The sequence below is a fragment of the Ascidiella aspersa genome, chromosome 6, assembly GCF_963924565.1.
Source record: "Ascidiella aspersa chromosome 6, kaAscAspe10.2, whole genome shotgun sequence".
NCBI classification, from domain to species: domain Eukaryota; kingdom Metazoa; phylum Chordata; class Ascidiacea; order Phlebobranchia; family Ascidiidae; genus Ascidiella; species Ascidiella aspersa.
In genome coordinates, this window is record NC_139452.1 from 4,671,607 (window position 1) to 4,695,474 (window position 23,868).

General features: G+C 39.5%; 2 protein-coding genes across 2 annotated transcripts in view; both read left to right on the forward strand.

Moving 5' to 3' along the window:
• Nucleotides 1-19,780, forward strand: part of LOC146139281 (uncharacterized) — a 52,748-nt gene extending 32,968 nt beyond the window's left edge. Inside the window, exons 7-14 of the mRNA XM_083392264.1 lie at nt 2,832-3,032; nt 6,850-7,061; nt 13,545-13,642; nt 14,191-14,305; nt 15,036-15,144; nt 15,761-16,051; nt 16,541-16,594; nt 17,006-19,780. Coding sequence (XP_083248390.1) covers nt 2,832-3,032; nt 6,850-7,061; nt 13,545-13,642; nt 14,191-14,305; nt 15,036-15,144; nt 15,761-16,051; nt 16,541-16,594; nt 17,006-17,190 — 1,265 coding nt within the window. The 3' untranslated portion in view covers nt 17,191-19,780. The remainder of the gene's footprint in view (nt 1-2,831; nt 3,033-6,849; nt 7,062-13,544; nt 13,643-14,190; nt 14,306-15,035; nt 15,145-15,760; nt 16,052-16,540; nt 16,595-17,005) is intronic.
• A 2,727-nt stretch (nt 19,781-22,507) lies between these two features.
• LOC146139282 (serine/threonine/tyrosine-interacting protein-like) lies at nt 22,508-23,350 on the forward strand. The gene has a single exon (XM_083391938.1). The coding sequence runs from the start codon at nt 22,599-22,601 to the stop codon at nt 23,235-23,237; it is 639 nt and encodes a 212-aa protein (XP_083248064.1). The 5' UTR covers nt 22,508-22,598; the 3' UTR covers nt 23,238-23,350.
• Nucleotides 23,351-23,868: the final 518 nt, after the last annotated feature.

The window sequence follows — 23,868 nt, forward strand, 5'->3', positions numbered from 1 at the left end:
TCGGCAGTTGCAACTGAATGCCAACGCATCGCTTGTGACGTAACAGTCGTCGGTCGCGCGCGCCGTTTATTCTCGTCCGCTCCGACCCTGGTATACCTGGAACCGAACTAAAAAAAAACAACCTAAAACCGAACTGTCGGCTGTGACTTGCTTTTTCGATTCCAGAAGTGACTGTATCTTCTTGTGACTGACTGCTGGTAACGTTACGGCCTGAGGCCTTTCTCGAGCCCTTTATGAGCGACGTCGCTGCTGCATTTTATGGTTGTTTGGGCGGAATAGCTTACGTGTTCGACAAGAAGTGGTTTGGTTTTGCGTCACGGCGCCCAAACCGCATCACAAAAGGCGAACAGGCACTGGGAAAACTATTTTCGCACGAAATCTAATAAGGGTTGCATATTTTAGGCATACATAATAGCTTGCGAATGTAATAAGGAGTCGCTTTTTTCTTTTTAAGCTACATTTGAAGGCGACGTGTTAACCTATATAAAGAAGTGTTTCTCATTGTTTGCCGCTTCAAAGTATTCTCAAATGTGCCGCGGAACTTTTTGTTGTTTCGTAAAATATCCTCTTTGATTACAAATATCAGGCAAGAAAGCGAGACTCGAAAAAACTGGCATTTATCTGGGTACACTATGTACGGATCTGTAATGTAGCTTGATAATAAATTGCAAAGCAAATCAAGTAGATCGACATTATCTTGATTAAGACGTTTCAAAACGCCCTTGTATCATTATCACATCAGGTTATGTCACTCTCGTCAAAATACCGATCAATCTACAAGAAACAATCTGCTGTAAAAAAATGCCCTATTCCCAAAACCTAAACCTTTTTGTTGCCCAAAACACATCCAAACTCAGTGTGCAAATGCCCGGAAGCCCCATACAGCTTCTTCCCCTGAATCGAAAATCGGGCAGAAGTGCATTCTGGTCGACACAAGGCGTTTAGTTCGTAATCCGCACCGAAACCGGCCTTACAACTGTATCAGTCACGCTTTTAGAAATGTACGTTCGCTCTATAAGCTTATTCGGCGTGACCGCCTAAATCGGCTGTTACCGTCAGCCGCTTAAAATATCCGCGCTGAATTGTTTGGCGCCTTTTGCAACGTTAGGAATCAGGATAAAAACCTACCAGGAACTGGAAGCTGTTTGAACTTCGCCTAGTTGCATTTTCTCCTCAATTTAATCTCTTGCCGCTCAAAAGTTCAGAGTAATTAATCCCACAGGTGCAAGGTTTGGCCTTTTCTATTAAACGTCTACTTTTTCTTCGCAGCTCCATTGCCTTTTCATTATAGGGTCAGAAATCGTCCTTAAATCACGGGAAAATGACGCAGGTACCTTTGAAGCGGTACCAGGTTACGCTGGTGCAATTGGACGGAAACAGGAGGCTAATTACGGGCCTAGGTGCAATTCACGTCGTAAATGCGGTTGGGCCCCTATTTTCAACACGATTCTATTTCATCGCTGAAGCGGCAAAACGAGAATTGAATTTCTTTTAATTAGCACAGCCTTTTGTGGGATGGCAAATGTTACAAAAAAGTATTTTCTAATCGCCAAAAAATTGGCACTTTTGACGAAAAACGTTGATAAGATAATGGAGAATAATGGTTGATGGTTGTAGTTAGACGTAGAATGAATATTAAAGCCCATACAGAAGTAAGTGGCATATTTTGAACATTAAGAAATAGTCTTTACTGATTAACGTTTAAAATAAGCTACCTATACTAATACATGGGCGTTCATATTCCTTCTACATCCAATATTGATGTGCCTATAGCCTTCAATCGTGCGTCATCGGGCCACCCGTTTTCAGTTTTTGAACACGACAAAAACGACCAAGAAAAGGGGGATGTTCAAGTTCTAATAAGTAACCAAAAAAATGCAAAACAAACGTTGCTTTAAAAAAGCTTATTACCAAGGCGGCAGCTTAAAAAGCTGTGACACAAACGCCGACCAAAAAACAGCCATAAGCAGCTAAACGAGGCATTAATTGCGCTTACCGCGGGTCGGCCGAGGGTGGAGACCAACATGGAACAGGCGGGCATTAACTCGGCAGCATCCTGTCTACTGACGTGCTTAGGTAGCGAGCGACGAAGCTCAATTAGCTTGATTTGCATTGACTCGTCGCAATTACGATTCCAGTTCGTTTGATTTTCGCCGCCACTGGTCCCGCCCTTGCATGGGCCGCGGCGCCCGTTGAGCCGCCCTAATGGCCCTTGTAGGTCGTGCATCGCGCAGTGCCAATTATGACGCAATAATCCGATGTTTCCGCAGTGCGCCTTTATTAAATTTCGCGCCCGCCGCTTTTTTATCGTTTCCCGTGAGCCAGAATCGATTTTTGTTTCGGCGTTCTGCTGCTGATGCGATAACGACTGTGTGCGAGTTCTTTTGGGTTCGCAGCTTGAGCGTTTTGCACTTAACCATTGGAAATTAGCATGTTTATTTTTGTTGTTTGGATTGTGTGAAGCCGTGTTTACCAATTATAACGGCGCACTTGTTTCTTGCAAAAGCCTGCGTTAAAAAGGTTTAGCGAAATCTATCATTATTGTAAAAATCAGGACAGTTTTCATGTGGCTCTGTTGTGTTCTGGTTCGAAACGTTTGCGAACGATTTTTCTCGATTTTTTTCAGAATTTTTTTTTTTAAATCAGCTCTTGATTGTTAGCGGAAAATCTTCTTTTTCGACCTGAACCAATAAAAAATATTGCATTTTCGTTGTTTTAAGTAAAAAAAAAAATTTTAAGTTGACCTGCAAACTGTTTCAGCCACATGTAGTTATTTTATTTTTAATAGTTTTTTCTTTTCAATTTCCAATTTCCTCCATTTTCCTCCACAGAAGTGACATCGGGCGGTAAGACGAGCAGTCCGGCTCCCGGGGATGCGGAGGACTCGTGGCAGAGCCTCCAGCGTCTCTACAGCTTCCAGAGTAAAGCGGAGGAGAAGATCAGGTCACGTGATGCCGGTAGGAAGCCGCTTCACGGCAGCTCCGTGAGCCCGGGAGTCGTGAACCGTCTCACGAGCACCGCAAACAGTCTCCGTGAGTTCCCGTGACTTTTTTCGTGAACGTTATCCGATCCGAATTTATCTCAAGCGGTTTTACGGTGAAACACAACTCCTAATTGCGACTTTTGGAACTTGTTACGTCATTTTTTGCGTAGGTCATGACGTCATGCGGTTAAGTCGTGACGTCATAAAGTATGGTTCGCCACGAATAGTTCGTTGGACGTGAGAAAACATAGACCGTCAGCATTTCCAAAATCAAACTTTAACATAACGTCTATATCTTAAACTGGGGTAAATAAGATGCTTTACGGAATCTAGCCAGTTTGTTTTGATTGGTAAATTTGCCTATTGCCTATTTTCCAACTTAAAACGTTACAATTTACTTGAAACAAACATTTGGTCAGCAACATTTTACTCCAAATATAGAAGCGAACAAACCAACGAAACTCAAACACGAAATTGAAGCGATTTACGTTGTCAACCTTAACCTAGATTATAGGATCGGAAAATCCCGAACACGGCATTGCAAGATTTTCGCGAAACGCGAAGAGATGAATACAAGACAAGATGTCAGTTGTGCGTGCAATGTTGACTCAGCCAGTATGTCGCACACGTAAATCGTACACTGCCACGCGAAGCGGAAATTTTCCGATCGCTTTCCAGCCGCTTACTTACGCATTGCATGAATTTCGGCACACTGACACACCTTTAAAACGCCCCCTGAAGCAGATTTATAAATTAAAGTAAGACTTTGTCTCCGGCCCGCAAACTTTGGTCCTTGAGAAAGTTCAAAGTTCCTTGCGTCATCTTTTAATTTGACTAAAAAATTGTGCAAGCCAGAGATAATTCTTGTCATTAAGTATTACTGAAATGAAAATCATGCAACACATTGTGGAGCGTTATGGTTGTAGGTTGCAGTTGAACGTAGTATATAAAACCAAAAAATACATAGAAGTATATGTGACACTTTGAATGATTAGAATATCCCTTTTTTGAAGTTGAAATTGATAGAAGAGATATTCAAATCGTTCAAAAATGTTACCTACATATGGGTTTTGATATCCCCACAATTTTTCTTGGTAAACAAGTTAATGGCGTCTCATAAAGGAAAGCGAATTTGCTCCTCTAGTAAAGAATCGTTATATGCGATTGCGACGAAACGCTTACCCCTCTTTTCGATAAAACTTACCTCTCGGGCGCCTCTAGCGGCGTAACCTGATACGCGTAATTGGATCCTTGTGAGGAATTGTCAATTCATTGGCGCTTTGCGTCCCAAGCCAACCTAACCCGTTGTTTACCAAAGCCGATCTTGCAATACGCGAGCAACATAAGGCAAGCCCCTGTTGACACGAACAACAGCAGGTTGGCGAACCTGGCCGCTTGAAAAAGAGCCGGCTCTTTATTTTGGCCGTTTTTCTGTCATTTAGGCTCTGATAAGCATGCTGTAAAGAAAAAATGGAACTAAATTGCTGATAGGTAATCTCACGTAGTCGAAAATCAGGGAGCACTCTTGACCAGTGTTTTTATGTTTTTAACAAGTTTTTAGGCGTTTAAAATTAATTAATCGTGCGCATACGCAAATTGTAGAAAAATCATCAAAAAGGCCCAACTGCTTTAAAACAGCGATAAAAACTTATAAAATGCGGTTTAAAAACATTTAGCATGTAATTTAGTTAAAAAAAAACGGGTAAATAGTCATACGACCTTGCAAAATGCGGCCTAGGCCTTTTCCGAGCGGCCAAGTTGGTCTGTCAGAACGACAGCAGGACAATGACAACATCCTTTCGATCGGAACAAGGTCGCCCTTTAGGCACACATATGCAGACGCGTGTTGTTTGCATTGCCAACCGTCCCTTGTTTAAACGACCGCATTTAAACCGTTGCAAAAATGCCGGTACGGCCGATCGACAATCTGTCTATTTTTGCCAGGTTAAACCGCCGTTTTTTCGAAGGTCGTTTTTTGTTTTGCCATATGTAGCGTGTAACTGTGAGTATAGTAATGACACAAGTCAATAACTTGACTTTAGTGCACTTAAATTACTGTTTTAAAATGACTTGAATTATGTATTTTGTGACAAATGAGTTGACTGGGACTTTAATCGTTTCAAAACGACTTGTTGACAAAACACTGTTTTCAAATGACTTTACTTGATTTAAGTATTTTGGCTATAAAATGACTTGACTTGACTCAAGTTTTTTTAGACAAATGACTTGACTGGGACTTGAGTCGTTTCAAAATGACTTGTTGACAAAACTGGTAGCTGTTTTGCAACTACGAAAATCACGGGCTTAAAGTACTATACTGAAGTAAATTTCAGTGTGCAATTTTTTGAAAATCACTTTGCGTTCAAATCTAGCAGATTTCAGATTTAAATTCAACTCAATGCGAGTAAAACACGCTATGAAACGAAACAAAAAGAAAACATTTGACCTATTAGCACACTCAATCGAACTTAAATGCACTGTTTAGTGATACCGCAAAGACTTTGTCGAATAAATAAAGGTTCCAATCAGGGTGACTGAAAAATAGTACGAAACAAAAGAGACCAAAACAATACTATACCAATAGCGAAGACAAAACTCAATTAACCGGCCAAAAACGGCCCTAAAATGAGCTTACGTGTTTTAAAGAGAGGTGCAAACAGGCCTAGTATGACGTGCTCACCATTGCATGTTGTTCGACAACAAACAGGCATGCGGAGGGCGGTTGCTAGCAATAAAATGCTGCCCGGGCGAAGTTTTAAAAGGCTGCGGCTTGTCTGTTTTCGCGGCCAACTCAAAAAGTGCCAGGCCGTCCTTTTTAGCCGTGTTTTCCAGTCGTTTTTCGGCCCTGTTTTTAATCTTCAAGGCTGATTATTTTTATACTCTTTAAAATACGTTTTACCACCCTGGTATTTCACACGTGTGGTAAACGGAACAGCTTTGGTAAATTTGGAGATCGTTTTCAAAAGCTATATATAAAACTGGAATAATGTCCTTCATGTTTGTGAAAAGTACAAGGCTGTATTTTTATGCATTTTTGGTGGCATTTTCAGGCCACCTTTGTTGCTTTTCACACATCTGAAAAAGAAGCGAAATTGGTCCCAGAAAAAAGGAGCCTGGCTTTTAAAGCGGTCACATAATCGGCCCTCGTGTCTGTTTCGTGTGTGTTTAACCCCCTGCATACATCGCCCGCCCAAGCATGAGTGAAACTACTTGCGCATTAAGCGGCTGTCTTGTCAAATTGACGCCATTGTGTGCTCTTAATGTGCGGTGACGTAATGCGATGGCGAAACACACAACAGACAAAGAAACCACTTCTGCTGCTTAATTGGTTGCCGTAGAAGCTTAGGTAACAAAACAAAAAGAAACACTCCCTTAAATGAAAAAAAATATAAATTTTCTTGTGAAAAACTGCACCGTTTCCTTAAAGTAATATAATCGCAAGGCAATTATTATCAAAGTGTTAAATCCATGTTTATCGCCTGCATTAAAATAACTCGCATTTCTCGTAGTGCAACTCAGCAAGTGCTGTAAACAAGTCGTTTTTAAAATGACTTAAGTTCCCGACAAGTCATTTGTAAAACAGCCCGAAAAAGTTTTTTTTGTCCAAATACTCCAGTCAAGTCATTTAAAAACAGCGACGTGGTTCTGGATCACTCCTAATTTGCACCCATTAGGCTAGTTAATCTAACTGACACATATCCGACGAAAACAGAAAAATCGACGAAACAATACAAGATGGGGCTTTTATGTTACTATCTTCTTCAATTTAACTTTCAAAAATTTTATGTAGAGGGTTATTAGTTATTTTACAAAAGAAAAGCAAAAAAAAAAATAATAAATAAACTGAAATATTTTCGTGATTCCAGAATCAGTTCTGGAGAAGATCGCTAGCGAGAGCCTCCCGCGGATTGACGGAGGAGCCGTTTCCATGGTACCCAGATTAAACGGGATGTCAATGCAGAGCGCGTTGCTCCAGCAACAGCAGCGTCATCACCAGCATCAACCGCTCTCCGCTCTTCCTCAATCTGCTCCAGGAAGTGCGGATCAGGAGAAACTCGTGGCTGATCTGCCGGCTGTGGTGAGTAAAATAACATGAAAAACACGGAGGTTTTGCCCTACAGTCGTTGCCTGTTAAACTTTTAAGGGTAGCGTACCACTTAGCAGGGCTGCAGAGTCGTTTAAAATATTCCGAGTCAGACTCCCGAGTCCAAATCCGGCCAAAAAATAAACTCGAGTCCGACTTCGGCCAAATGTGCAATTTCGTCGAGTCCCGAGATCGGCTCAGATCCTCCACCCTGTATTCCGCCAATTTACGTGAAAAGAATTTGGTCGTCAAAGGTTATTTGTAATACTTGCGCTCATAGGTTTGAGACTCACTCCTTTAATGTTTTGTTTCTACCATTATCCAAGCTATTTAAGAATAAGCTATACAGTAAAACGTACAAATAACCTTCGGAACCAGTCGCAGCAGTACGGTTTCGGGCTGTAGGTTGGTTCTATGTTACTTGGATAGTAATTACGACAGCTGCAATAATATACTTTCCAAATTTATCCAAACTTATCATTCGACTAAATAGCCAGTCAGCCGCACAGTAATGATAAGCCAGATGATTTTTGGAAACCAAGGCTTCGGAATCTTGATCGTATTTCATCCGCTTAACGTTTGCATACAAAGGAAAACGCTAAGGAGGTAGCTTATTCACACAAATTCTATAAATCAACCTACAGTTTGTTAACAACTGGCAAAGACCATGCTGCAGCAAGTTTCATTGTTCAAAACGTTCCAATACGACAATGCCCATTATCAACGTGAGCTTTTAAATTAGACTCCATTGTTTCTAGTGTTAGGGTTACGAAGGAAGAGAGCTTCTGCTGCGCTGTTCGTTTATTTTTAAAATACACCGCGGCTCGGGTTTCGTATCCCGCTACTTCGCCTTCCCCTGGTTTCTTATTACACTTAAATTACACCGCTTTACAACCCAACGGGGCTTTCCAGGGACAAGTTTAGGCGAACGGCCGACATCAAATAATCAAACAACAGTCGCCTTAGCCAATTTACCAGGCTGTTTTGTTATGGACCAAATGTAGGCCTGGCGCCATATTGAAATATTAAGGCTGCTTTTAAAGTCCACAATTTTTTTGTGTGTATGTCCTGAATAGAGGGCCGACACTCTGGTGTTAGGCAGCAGGTGTTTTTTTGACTAGTTATTAGCGGAGATTGCAACAGAAAACACATTTTATAGCCTGGTTTTTGAGACAAAATATTTTCGCCATATGGGGATTTAACGTAACGACATAATTGTTTTTTTACCCGAATTAAAAATTTTATTACGAAGTAGCCATGTAAATTGGGCAAATTTTAAATAAAAATGAAGCCTGTACATGACCTGGTTGATTAATGACAAAGTTCACTAAAAGCGTGGTTATTAATGGAAGATTTTAAAATTTTAAAACTTAAACTGACACACTGGTTTTTTCTTGCGGTTGTGTAAAACGCTCAAACCTCGTTTTTGGTACCAGTCCGTTTCGAGTCTGAATTTTTTGTTTACGTTCAAAAATCCCGCGTTTATCGTCTGGTGATTTCGCCAGGCAAAAAGCCCCAAACATTACGTGGACTGTAATCGTTCTGATATTCCTGCAAAGGTGCTTTTTACGGCTCGTTAGCAATCTCGCAATGATGCGACTTGCTTCTGAGAAACGAAAACGAGGCCAAAGTGCAAAAATACCCGAATGATGTAACGAGTGTATCTTGTGGTACAAGTCCGTTGTAAATCCCTTTCAATTGGTAATTCCGCATTTTAAGTTTTATGCCTAAATGTTGAAAACACATTTGTGTATCAAATTTGCATAAAGCATAGTAATAAAGCTGGGGTGATTTGTTATCCAGTTTAGTTGGAAATTTTATTGCTTTTTTAAATGTCATCGCCTAACATGATGAACATACATGACAACAACAAATTTCGTTCAACAAAGCGTATAAAACAAGCAGATGTGGTCCGAATGTTTGTCCCTTTCTCTGCGGGCCTTAAATTTTGATTGCTAATTACCGGATGCGTTTCAGAATTTGTTATATTAAAATGAATTCCGCACACACAATGTTAGCTTTCCTGATTTTTTTATTAAGTTTAAAGATCTCTTCCAAATTCAGTCACACTTAAAAAGCATGGAGCTTTGGTTTACTTGAGGTCACTTTTTATTTTGAAGTCATTGCAATAACAATTGTCAAAATCTTATGTAAATATCTCTCTCCAAATGGCTTGCATTTCATTATAGCCTTGTTGTTTTTGTTTGTTGTCGAATGGAATTTTGAGTTCTGTCCGATGCGGAAACACTTTAGGAAAAAAACACTCAGAGAACTTACAGCCGTACTTGGCGAAAACTGCTTGTGGTCGAAAGAATGCTTGTGCTTCAGCCAGTGTCTAGCTTTTCCCGTTGGGCGCCTGCCTAACCCGCACTTTGGCGCTTTTGTAAGCGGTGATTGAGATGCAAGCGCCAGCTGGAAAATATCACGGGACATTTCTTCCAATGCACCTGCGCCGCTAGCTGATCTGTATTAACGCTGCTTTGGCTGTGGTGTAAAGCTTAAATATTAAAATTCTGACATGCCTGTGTTCGATGACCTTTTTCAAAACTGCCCGTTTGTTCATCGCCCTATTTTTTTTTTCTTCATCGCCCTATTTTTTACGTTTTTTTTAGATACTCTTACATTTTGAACATCTGGATGACCATTTCCTAAATCTACATAGTTCAAGTCTAGATTTTTACTCTACTTTTAACTGTTTGTGTGATTTTAAAGGGCGTTTTTACAGAAAGTCTTTTAAATGTTAACCTTTTTTTCGTTGTGCATCTCTCTATAGAAATTGTGCGGGTTTGTTTCAGAGCTTCAGAGCTACAGTCAATTGTTTTTTAATCTACGTTAATCACCCTTTTCGTTTCCATTTAAACATAAAAAAGGGTCAAGAGAAAATTATACAAATTTTCTAAAGCAGCTTTTAAAGCTTCCAGAAAGTATACGAGGAGTTCTCCGTCCGGCATATTCAAAACATTTCAAAGAAACACCGTGACGGTCACGCATGCATTTGCGCATGCAAAAGTTTAGGCACGCCCGTCCGTTATGGAACCTGCTTTGAACAAACAAAAACGCGATATATTACTTCAACGTAGACCGCTTGTGATTCGTCAATCCCGGTCAACGAGTCTTTGGGTTTTTGCTTTCGCTGCGAAACGGGAATTTTTTCGACTAATCCGCCACGATTTTCGGCGCTGTGTACTTATTTAGCTTGTGAAACCACAACTAGGTGTTTTTTTTTTGTGAAACAATAGCTCGTTTTTTTCGGAGCTGTTAAGAGCGGTTTAACGGGATCACGTATACAATAAAGATTAACATCAAGTCTGTTGATAATGTTTTGCGAACTACAAGACTGTACAATAGACCAAAACAAACTGCTAATCTTTGGAGCATAATGGTTTGAGGTTGTAGTGAGATGTAATTAGAATATCAAAGCCCACAGCCCAAACATGTTGAAAATGAATAAAGAGTTATTCGAAACGTTTAAAATGATACCTATACTTGTGTATGGGCTTTGATAAACTGTTAATCGATCGATCATATTTAGTTTTGCTGGGAAGAAAACACAATCCCTTTAAGGAATAACAGCTGGAGGTTGTATTTAGATCGAAGCCCTCATATAGGTTGCACTTTCTTAACGTTTTAAACAAACATTAAATGATGCCTGGGTGTTGTAGTTAATTAAAGAGTGGAAAATAATGCTCGTACATTATTAAGTTTCATGAACGTTTTAAATGATTTTTTATTTACTTTCAATCATATGTGAGCTTTGACATTCGTTTAACGTCTAAAAATAATGTTGAATATTTTTTTGTTGAATTTTCCACAAATTTAAAAAAACAATTTATTATCGTATAACACTTCAAACGCGAATGGAAATCTTGCTTTACGTAAAGAAAAACGTCCGCACATCAGCCCAAAAATAAGTCAAAGAAAACCAAGAATCTAAATGACGAAATAAAAACCTCGCGTATCCTGTGCCTGTAACCGTCCCCACAAAAGTACCAGCACGAACAGAATGATTTGTTCTACCGTGCGTAATGCACCGCCTACACATCATGGCAAAAATAAACGCGTTTAAATTGAAGTTAACCTGGCTCGAGTTCGTTTGTTCAATCTGATAAACAAATCTCATCGAAAAGTTTGAAAACTTTCGCGAAATCGCTGGAAGAAATTGTCGCGATTTGCTGGGTCACTGTGCGACGGCGCGAAATTCGAGAAATCGACAGATTTCAACATGACTAGCGAATTTACATCACAAGACGAAAACCTTTCACATTTTCGGTTTACAAATATTTCTTTAAATTAACCAATGTTGGAATTATTACAGTTTCGCGTTGGTGGATGAGCAATGACACTACGAATTTTTAAACGGGCAACTAAACAGGCTATATATAAACTAATTTGGAAATTTAAGTTTAAACCGAAAAATTTGCCGGCGACAAGCAAAGAATTCCTTTTAACCATGCCGTTGAAATATGTGATCACTGTTTTGTAAACATAGGCAGATTCGAAAAGCCAAGTGATTGTATCGAAACCTATCCGATACCTGGGTGTTATCATGATTCGGTACCTAGCTGACATTTCAGTGACGGATTTATGAAAGGTTAAAAATAGTAATTTCTGCCTGATGCCCTAAAAACGTTATTGTTGTACGTTTTAATAAAAGTTGCCCGCTAACCGTAGGAATTACGTCATTTGGTGTTGGATAGGACGACAGTGGTTTTTGCCTAAAATATCTGGTAAAAAATAAAACACGAAAATATTGAGTTCCAGACATCTATATGCAGGCAGTTCACCGATTTGAACCCTGATATAAAGACAACCAGACATGAAAAGTGTCAAGCACTGCATAGTTACGTAACCCGAAATGAATGCAATCGCAAAACAATATTTCCAAAAAAGGGAAAAATTTTCGGAAGCTCACGCCAAAACGTGCGGTGTTTCCCGGGCGTAAGAACTTGCCGTTTGGCCGCTCGCAGGCAACCGCTTGTCCCCGTAGGAATGCATGTCGTGCCGCCCGCCGCCGCCTTCGAATGCGACAAGCGGTAGATCTATTGTTAGCCAGACCGCGAATGCATGCGTGAATACCCGGTATGTGTCTGGTTTTGGTGCTATATGGGCATATTCGTGCAACGGGAGGACGAGTTTTTCCGCTAATATAGCTTGCGTGATTTGATGGGGGGTCTGTTTCCAAAATTTGACAATCTTTTATCATCGGTGCGTGGCATTTATTTTGGTTTAGAAGCCGAAAATGAAGATTCGCTTTGAATTTTAGGGAAAAAAAGTTATTTAAAAGTATGAGTTGCTACATGTTAACCCCCAAGATTAAATTAAGACGAAACCGTTTTATTTTTGCTCGGTTGAAGGGTTTGAGAAGCAAAAAACGTATATTGGCTCAGCAATTTGAGAAAAAGTTGCCGTTTTACGTTATTGATTGGCTGCACGTAAAGCCTTCTGAAAAGTAAAACGAGGCTGAAATATTATTATTATGATTAAACACAACATTTTTAAATGTTATCCCGCTGAAGGAGTTTTCGAAGCCCAAACTGCATTTTAACTCGGGATTTGAGAAAAAGGTTAGCGTAAAAGGACGTTTTTTGGGTTGCTGTACGTAAATCCCCCTAAAAAGGACGAAATAATTTCAAAGACAACATTTTGCATTTCAGTTTCGCCAAGGGTTTAAGAAAGCGAAACAATTTAAAGGCCGGGTAATAAAAAAAAACAGCTGAAAAATGATGTTCTCGTGCACGCAACGTAAACTCCCCCAAACAAAGCATCTCGCCAGGTGCTTTTTCGCCGTCTCTATGACGTGACAACGGCGGTCGAGCGTCGGAAGATTTCTCCTAATTGCGTGGCCGCGAAAAAATGCGCTCACTTCGCAAAATCGAGCAAAGCCGCGAGCCTTTAGCGACTTTTGGATGCGGTTGTGTTCCATATATTCGCGCATTCTTTACGGCCTACCGGTTGCGCATTTCTTGCGATTCAGTTTTTTTCCAGTCGTGCGTATTATGAGACTAACCGCGGCTCAAAATTGGACTAAAAATACTTAGGAATCGGAAAAAAACTTCAAAATAGACGCCACAAGGCAACACATCAATAGGTTGAAATCGCTCTCCTGCTGTAAACGAACTATAAACCGACATTTCGGCAGCAGAATCCAGCTGACCTCATCTGATTATCTGATGTAGGTTTAGAACTTCGTTTACAATGAAAGATCGATTTTTATCTATTTTTTATCCATAGCAAATTCTGAACGGCCCGCTTTGCATATTCACGTGTTCAATTCATGCAGTTATGCACACATGCGTAAAAAATGTGTGTTAAGTAATGGAACTGAAACTGTTTTTCGGCCTCGGCTGCAAAGTGTAGCAATTTTTTTTAAAGATACCAAGAAAACACGTTCTATAGAATCTAGATTATAGACCGTCCCGGTTGCAATTAAATGTGCGCGCGTTCGAATTTTTTAAGATTTCTTCCATCTACTTTCAGCCACCCAGCGGACAGTACATGAGCGTACGAAGGCGAACCTTGCAATCTAACGTTCCCAAACCGCACCAGTGCCAGATTTGCGGATCCCGCTTCACCAGGTAAGTCAGCGCTTCTAAACCTTTTCGTCCACTTTACCCAATGATAAAAAAGATAAAAAATACCCCCCTGGCTTTGGAGACAAAGTTTACCATCACCTTTTACCACGCAACATGTTTTGTAAAAGCAAGCGTGGATTTAAGCGACATAGATTTGTTTCAAACAACCAGCATTAAAGCAAAAGCAGTTTAAACCTAATTTCAGTGTAATTTTAAACAGTATGACAATTTATTAAGGTTCATTACAGTTGTTATTGTATATATATTTATTTTCGTTTGTTTAATTTATTAACGATATTAAAGTTATTAAAGTTCGACCACCGGCCCGCGATCGTCAATCGAAATCAGGGACACGCGGTCAGACCTCAGGTTCAGCAGATAGGAATTTTCGGAACTCGACCTTTATTTTGGCGACTCAATAGTTTTGGAAACACCAAAACTTTGTTTACGAATAAGCTGGGTTTATAACCTGGCCGTAAAAATGAACTAGTTTTGAACTTACAAAAGTTCGACAATATCGTCGTGTATGTAAACGTCTTGTATCTTTGCAGATTCCACAACCTGAAGCAACACATCAAGCTGCACTCAGGAATCAAACCGTACGAGTGCGACGAATGCGGCAAGCGCTTCACAAGAAACTACACGCTGCGTCTGCACAAGATGAAGGTACGTGACGTCATAGCCGAGTATGTACACCACGTGACGTCATGCAGTTAAGTGTGTGTGTGTGACGTCATTACTGTAAACGACCACTGACCCGTGAGAGAATTCCGAAATACGCGCCGAGTCAAATTTGGTGTCATATAGCCGGTTTTTTTCAAATTATTGTGTGCTGTATTTTTTGTTTTAAAGCTCTTTTTATATTTTCTATTTTTCTAACTTTTCCAAACTTCTGCTTCCAGCTTGTAAGGAATCTTTTTCTGCTTCTTCTTGATTTATTCTTCTTCAAGTCTGCTTAAACTACTTGAATTCTTACCTTGTCCATTCGAGGTAAAAACGATTTCTTTGCTTCTGTTTTTCTTCTTTTTTTCTTCATTTCAGAAAAGGATTTTTGGTGGATTATTTCGGGGTCTTTGACTCTCTACAATGAAAAAAAATGACTCGTAACAATAAGAAGGTGAATGCACAAGCCCGTTTTATCCCTTGGAATTAACCACGTTCTGCAAAGCTAAAAGCCTGTTAATTTCCCCGCGAAAAAACTTTAGCCACTCAAAAACTCCACAAGAGCCCTTTCCCTCCTCTTCAGCTTCGAAAGCACAATGCACATAATGCAAGACTTGTGCATTCAGCTTGCACTTGAACATGTGCGTTTAGCCCGTGTTCAACTAAAAACGGAAGTGGCATGACAGCACTCGACTTGCCGAGGTACTTACACGCGTTGTCCTTGTTTTTCCAGCACGTCGGAATGCGCAACTTCAAATGCGGAACTTGCAGTGCGTCGTTCACAAGCTTGGGAGAGTTCCGCGCCCATCTGCGCATCTCAATGCATTCTCATTTGCCTTCCGGTGAGTGTTGTTAGATTAATGGGAAAAATACTTTTGGATTTTACTTTTATGATTGACCATTGCGAGGTAAACGAGGTTATTAATTTTGGTCGCTGGTCAAGAATCCTACCTTTTTATATACAGTATAGAAACGAGTTGTTAAAAATGAAATGGCATGGAAGAAATAAATATGGGAGAATAAATATAATAATAATACTTGACCCACGCAAACCCAAACGCTAACCCACACACTAGCCCAAAGAATGCTAGCAATATAAACCCGCGGACGAAAATAGGGAAGGATTCTAGAGCAGCGCCCTTGTTTTGTGGCGTAACGGTGTAGGAAAGTTTGTGACTTTTATCTGTGAATACCATAGTAATTGACGTGCCAATTGATTCACTTGGCTGATCTAAAAAAAATCGAACGTTGTTTTAGACTCTAATTCGAAAAATTGTTTTCTATAACTTTCGTTGAAGTTAAAGGGGGGAATTTGTTTGATAGAGCAACGAGAAATTCGGTGGTTTTGTTATTATGTTTTTAAGCAGGAACGAGACATAACAAAAATATTTAATCTCTCTAACTATATTCTTAAAACGAAAGTTTTCTATTATTTTTTCACCATTTTTTTTGTTTTAGGCAGTGACAGCTCCCCACACAGCCAGGTGCGTATGCTGGAACCAGAAGACCTTAGCGGCTCGCACATGTCACCCAGTCTGCTCAAGTTTGACCCCACCATGCTGCGCTACGGGGTCGGTTCACCCGGAAGTAGTGGTGGTGGGGCCGCCGAGGGCTCAACGGGGACCATTTCACCCCCCAGCAACAATCTGCTGCCCTACATGGGGTCCCATTCGCCCCACTTTAGCGACCGGTCGCTGTCCGGCTCGCCGCAGGATTTAAGCACGAAAAGAAGTTCGTCAGATATGGAAGGTAAGCTCTTGGTTTTCGCTTTAGCGAGTTTGCAGATTTGATTTGGTTCGAATTCGCTCTAGCCAGTTTATAGATTAAATTTTGTGAAAATTTGCTGTAGCTAGTTTGTGATTTAGTCTTTCTGCGAAATCGCTGTAGCAAGTTTACAGATTAAATTTCGTGCAAATTTGCTGTAGCGGGTTTGTAATTAGACTTGGTGGAAATTCGCTGTAGCGGGTTTGTATATAAGGATATGCAAATTCACAGTAGGGAGATTTTTTAAACTAAAGTCTACCATGTTAATTGTTCAACAAATAAAAATGAAACTCTTAAAGTGCTTACGACAGGTTAGTTGTAAAGTACCTCTGATGACCTAAGTATTGTTTCCAATGAATTTCGGTGGTAATATTTGAAACCTGGCCAGTGTAAAACCCACAGGTCCGGTTCTACCTAATCACATTCGCTTTTCTTGCCGAATTGGTAATAACTCATGTATTTTTTATGTTTTAGGCAAATTGTCGCCGACCAGCGCAAGCTCAACGCCGAGAAAAATTCACGAAGATGGTGAGTTTATCGACAGTGATTAAGTAATTTTAGTATGTGATTTATTTTTTACAAATATTAAACTTTCAGAGAAACGCAATAAATTAAAATAATCCAAGTGCAGTGATTTACAGTAAAACTTACAAAAAGGGCGACACAGGTCCCTGGCATTTATGTACTTTATTCGTAATTTGCCCATTTTGCTCCATCATCAGTTTTTATTTAACTTCGGAATGCCTTAAAAGCGTCGGTTTTGTCATTATTCAACATTTCTTCAGTTTGCTTAATGAGCGAGAAGAAAGCGGACTCCTTATTCACTCATGTTATGTGCCTTTGTTAAATTTATCCTACCACTTAGAAAAACGGCGTTTTAACCATTTTTTACCTTTTTCAATCTTCCCGCTTAACAACAAGCTTTTCGTTCTTCCACAGACGAAGTCAAACGACAGAAAATGATGGAAGAAGACGAAGAGGTCGATGAAGAGGTTGAGGATTATCGGAGTCACCGACTCCAGGAAGCAGAGGAAGACATAGATCTGGATGACGATGAACCGATGGCTCTTGTGGTGGACACTTCCTCCACGAACGAGCAAGTTGTCAGTCCTGTGAACAGCTAGAAGCCCAATCCTTGGAAAAAGTCCTGGAATATAGTTTTTTTGGTTGAAAAATCAAAGAGAATTTTTAAATCGTTGATTTTCAACATTTGAAATGGAGACAATCGTTTTAGAAGAGTTTCAGTTTGAAGCTTCTTGCATGTTTCTCACAGTTATTCCTGTTTCTTATCCCTGCAAATTATTTTAGGAGCGATATATTTCAAGAAAAAATCAACTTGAAAGCTCAAACATTTTCCAAAAGCTCTACTCTGAAGATTTTTTGTTCAAAGCTATTTCTATCCCAAACGCCACTCTGACAAAAATTACCTATCGCAATTTCCAAGTGATCCGCCTAATCCATTTCTTGACCAAACTTTCAAGTACAGCCGAAATGGCGCCTACATTCCAATTTCACTTTCAAAAAGTTTTTTTTTTTATAAACTCGGCCCACAAAACTGTTCCCATTCCTGACTCTACTTCCAATCTGTTCCTATTCCAATGCCATTCTCCACTGAAATAGCATTCCAATATGCGCCTAGCTCTGACAACAGTTCCTATTCTTAAAGTTGCCATTTGCTGAAATAATTCGCGATGATTCTCACTTCTGGTATCTCAGCAAGAAAAAAATCCGGAAAAAAGCCTTTCTGGAAAAATGTTTGATTAAACCAGCTTTACCGGCTGCGATTTAAGTTTTATCCCCGTCAATCGATAAAGAATTTCCGACAATCGATAAAGAATGTCCTTCCAACTGTTATGAAGCTTTGCGCTGAAGCCGAGCGTACTTTCACACCGACTGAAGCAGCGTTCCGTTAGAGGGGCAGTAGTCTTGGTAGCGAACCGCGGTGAGTATAACGCGGCAGTAGCCTTATTGATGTTTGTTTTTTGCGTGTTGTTTTTGCTTCGTACTACACCCAAAGACCATAATAATTAACTTTTCTAACCCCGATACGGTGCAAGTGACAAACAAACCGCTTTTACTTCGTGTTTCACTGTAAGCAGTTCTGACTGTGACCGCTCTGTGCCACCCAAACCCCGCCACCCCTATTCTGTTCTGTTTCGCCGTTAATATTATTATATTCTTACTCTTTTTGTTCTTACTCGCTTGACCAAGCTAACTAACAAGAAGAGGAGTCTGGTACTTTTCCGAGTTCGGCACGATTCCGATTTCAACTGCTTTTTATACAAGTGACCGTTCTCTTATATTCATATTATTATTGTTATTACTCTCTTATTATTATTATCTACTGTTTTTTTATCGATGTTTTAGTTGGTTACGACGCCGTGGCCTTTCTAGCCAGCCCTGAGCTTCGTTCCTTTCGCTATATTTATTGTTTTTGCCTGCATTTTTTTTATTATCGTGCCTTTTTTCCATCTCTTTTTCCGGTTGTACAGAACTATAGCGCCTGACACACACTTTTGATACGGTTCATTTGCACAACAACCCCCCCAAAATGACCCCCTAACAAACGACTTTGTATAGTTTCGAATTAAGCACAAACAAACCATACACACCGAACGCTATTTTGTTTAGCAACTGCCGTGCAAATTTCCCTGACTTGTACAGTTTTTACCCGAAAAAGTTTCAAGCGTATTTTGTATCAAGTGCCTTTTTTGCTCTCATATATATATGTCGAAAGCTCGCAGCACATTTTAAAAGCATATACATATATATACGATGCGTTTTGCCAGTTGAAAAATTGCCCATCTATTCCGTATTTCATCGTGTAGAGTGCCTTTCGCGAATTGCCAGCCGAGTGGCATTTTCGTTTTTTTTTCTAGTACTTTGTAGCCTTGCCTTACGTTATTTTACTACTATATCCAAATGTGGCTCTGTTGTCGTTTTTTTTCTGTTTTGTTTTCTGGGCGAATATAGAGACGTATTCCCGGGCCCTGGTCTCGCTGTAAAAACAGTAACGCGTAGATTTTAGCGAGTGTGTACTGCTAAGTAGAGTGTCTCGTCGTTTTATTTCCCCGTAGTTTTTGCTTGTGTAAGGTTGAATAACGCATTGTTAAGACCACCAGGAAATTAATACAGCATTAAGCCAATAACAGGCGATATACATCATACAATAGGTTTACCATAATAAGTCCAGTTCGGTATGAATACTAACCTGACACAAAATGGCCGCCGTTTTTTTGAGAAACACACGTCGCAAAAACGAAATATTAATAAACTGTGCAAAAGGGGGCTTTTTAAATAAAAAAAAACATTTCCCGCCCCCTGGATAATTTTCCCGGGCCCCGCTTTTGTCTAATGCAAGCATCGCTACGCTGAGAGCTGTTGGCTGACTTCGAACCGAATTGCTTCACGATATATTCCTTCGCATGCCTTTGCACACATATCTCGCCAAACGACTGTACCCGACCGATCACCCTTTTCACCAATATACTGTTTCGCCCGCCAATGTCGAAAATTTTCCGGCCCAAAAAGTTGTTTCGGAATATTTATTGGAACAGAGGGCCGCCTTCTTGATTGTAGCAACTACGAAAAAAACCGAATCGTTTTTGTTTAAAAAAATGCCGGTATCTTTTCGTTCCACGTATAGTAGTTGTTGAATGTTGTTGTTGTTGTTGTACTGTTTACATGTATACATTCCTGTGCAAAAAATACCATTTTTGCTATATTTACGTGTGTTTTTTTTGCTGGGAAAACCTTAAGATCCTGAGACATGAGCGAATAGGTTTATAATATAATAGTTACATGTTTAAATGTAGGTGTATAGTTTAGGTAAAGTTAGTGGCTGTCCGAGTTTATAGGCTAAACATGGTAAACGAGCTTGTTTAACTGAAAGGTCTTACTTAGATTACAACAAACATAAAAAAGAATAATGAATACGGTACCTTGCTTAGCAAAACCTTATCAGTAATTATGCAGTATACTTTCATAACTTTTGAACACACAAGATTTTCCTTGACTGTTCCCGGTATGAGTAAGCAGCCTTAAGATTTACCAGCCGCAGTGGTTCTTAACCAGGGTTCGATCAATGAAACTGTTTCAGGGGTTTGGCGCAAACGTCCTCTGAAACATTAACACGTGGCATACTTAAGTCAGGGTTGTGGCATCGGTTAAAATAAGAGTTCGGCTATTTACAGCTGTATTTCAACCATTTTCGCAACAAAAACTTAGTGGATCTTCAGCAATCCACTCATTACAGGGGTGCCATACAATTCATCCAACCATGATACGTGGTCAACATATGCTACCCTACCTTTACAATTTACAGTCACTTTAAGGCGTTATCAGTTTCGAAATTTTGTACTACCTGTGCGCACATCACACCTGGTACTCAAATAGTCTTACGTGTCTCACTCGATTACAAGAATCCAGTTTAAAACCCCTGGTTGACAAAACAGTCTTGTTTTTTGTGGAGAATCGGATACCAGTAAATATAATCAACTGCCGAATAATAATTATTTAGCCAAATTTATAGGCCTATGTATTTTCTAAGCATTAAGCATGCTGAATATTTAGTCTTCAACACGTGGGAAATTACTCGGCGGGCAAACTATAGACTTGGCTTAACCAAACACTTTAGAAGTTAGGTATAAATCTCCAAATGCGAACAGATTTTTCAATATGTGCGACACTCAACCCATTTACATTCGAATTAGTGGCTAATCACTTGAGTAGGAATGATTTTCCGAATAAACGGCTAATTTACCTATGTTAATTGATTTAGAATCTGAGCCTTAAATTAGGGTGGTCCAAATTCAATTACGCTGTTTTTAAAACACCATCAGACCTAATACGGTAATATATGTAGCCCACAAGACTAACTCAATGACTGCCGAGGGTCATTTTATTAGCTAACCAAGTATGTTTAAACTTGAAGAGTCTTATTATTATACAACAAAAACACCTTTTATCAACCGTCTTAAAAATGCAAAAATAGTCTGCAAAGTTTAAATGATGAAGCCGTTTCTGTAAGGGTTTTGAAGGGTATCTTTACTGGGTTTTCAGTTTAGAAAATAAAACTGTTTTACGCATGACTGCACATCGTGCGTCAAAAACAATCAAACTTCTGAAACAATAAAGTAGTTGATTACACTTGATTTTGCAAAGTATGGCTAATACTAATTTACGGAATGATGAATGGTCGGAATGCTCACTAATTTAAGTGCTACCCCGTTAAAACAATTATTAAACCAACGCACAATATTTGAGTTAGGGTGCATGGGGGTTAGCGTTTGGGTGAAGGTGGATCAAGTGTTATTATATTTAATAATAATACTGTGAGCGTTCCGACTTCCGACCATTCATCATTCCGTAAATTAGTGTTACCCCAAAGTATTGTCAGGGATTATTAAGAGGCGAATATATCCATGTAATAATGTGTTTTTAACTACTATTTTGAAAAACGGGACAACAATTAGCTTTAGTTTCGACCGGCGACCGCGGGTACCAATCAACGTGCTAAAGGTATCCAAAATTGTAACTCGATTAGCCATGCTCACTGCTGGAAAGTATGGCAGATCTCGACGAGATCTCGCGGGTGCACGGCCGAAAAAATCCGAGTGATCGGGTGCAACTAAGGCCAAAAAAAAATGCACTCTATGATTTTCCGATGCACTCTGTATTGCATACATTGCACTGTAAACGTATGCTGCACAAACGTTTTACATATTTTGGGCGCAGTTCGGATTTTTTCGGGGTGCACTTTTAAAAGGGTAAAAAAATCTCGCGGGTGCACTTGCCATACTTTCCACAGTGGACCCATGCTTAGCTTAGGGCGCTGGTCTAGAATCCTACCACAATTATTAAATCAACAAACAATATTTGGCTTAGGGTGCGAGTTAGCATTTGGCTGTGGGTGCGTCAAGTATTAACTATTAATATATTCATTATTTAATTATAATACTTGAACCCGAAACACTAACCCGCACCTTAACCCAAATAATGTGTGTTGTGGTAAGATTCTAGACCAGCGCCCAGTTTGTAAACTTTGCCTATTGTGCGTTTATGCAACCTAAATATGGCGACTGGAATAACATTTCTCGAAATTTGCACTAAACATACTCAGATACAACCTGATAAAATGATGTCATTACTATATGCTCAAACTAGCAATATAGTTGATATTAAACATACAAAGTTTATCTTTCTAGGGCATGCTATTTAGATACAAACACTTGATTATTTTTGTGACTTTTCCCCAATGGAAAATCACAAGAGATTCGGAATGCAAGTAAAAGTGTATGCCAATAAAAGACCAGTGGGAGCAAATGCATAACACACATGTTAACAATTAACAATTACCAAAACATAATATTTTTTCTTTTTTGTTTCAATCAGGATTTCCATTTTTGAAAGAAAGATTCAGTTGTTTTTTGTTTTAAAAAATTGGTTAAAAAATGAGTTTTAAAAGTAAACTAATTTTTATTGTGTAAATTTTAAAAAGTCTAGCAACACAAAAACCAGCACATTCGCAGAAATGCAAGTGTCAAATGAATTGGACAACGAAGGACTCTCAGAAAATGGAGTGACTGATTGGTGTTATGAAATGCGCGAAAGCATGCAGCTGATAACCAGGGGTGTCTACCTTGGTCCATATGCAGTTGCTTCCAAGTCAAAACTGCAGCTGCTATTGCAAACTGGCATCACTCACATTGTTTGCGTCCGTGGAAAAATGGAAGCTAGATTTGTAAAACCAAATTTTCCAGAAAACTTTAAATACCTGGTCGTCGAACTAAGCGACAGTACCTGTGAAAATATCCTCGGACATTTAGAGGGCACGTTGAGTTTCATGCATCATGCCGTGAATGAAGGCGGTAGAGTTCTTGTTCACGGGATGGGTGGAATATCACGAAGTGCTGCAATCGTCATAGCTTATATCATGAGAAGGTACAACATGTCGTTTAAGGAAGCTTATAAGCATGTGAGCTTGCGAAGGTTCTGCATTAACCCTAACCAGGGATTTCGGCAGCAACTTAAAGAATATGAACCAATCTATAAAGCCAGACTTCAGTGTCAAAGTCAAGATATGGAACTTTCAACCTCTTCTGGTGAGCTCTTTTGTTCCAGTGATAGAGAAAGTATTTTTTCAACAGCTAAAAGAAAGATGTCGGAATAGGTTTGCAGCTGTTCGTTAACGATTGTGTAGCGAATCGCGGTCTGTAGCTAAGGGCAAGAGGCGCTGGCTCTATAGACGGGAACTGACGGCTGCCTAAATCCCTTGCAAGTCCTTGATCTTGCAAAGTCCTTGAACTCCAAAAGAACAGGTCGCTAAAATACCTGTCCTTAACTTCTTGTACTCTAGGCAAAGTCAATCCACTAAGTAGATAATTGCCCATTGAGTATTTTCACAAATCTCAGAAACACAACGATAAACGGAGTGGTGATTCAAGCTGCAATTAGTAAGACGTATAAAATAGAATGAATGCGAAACGTTGAAAGTGCACATTTCGGCGTTAAGTCACGCGTCAGTGAACAACGGTCATGTGTATAATGACTTCGAATTATGCAATATTGAGTAATATTGCAGTTAAATGCACAATTGTTTTATTAAATATCTATGCAGGATTCATTGTAAAATGTTTTCCTTTCTTTCTTTTTTGTGCGGTTTTCTTTATATTGAACACTCTTAATATTATGTATAATGTACACTTTCTTCTCATTATATTATATATATATATATATATATATATACTGTTTTGCACAACCACCTTTTATTTTGTGTTATTATTTCGATAAATAGCTGAAAA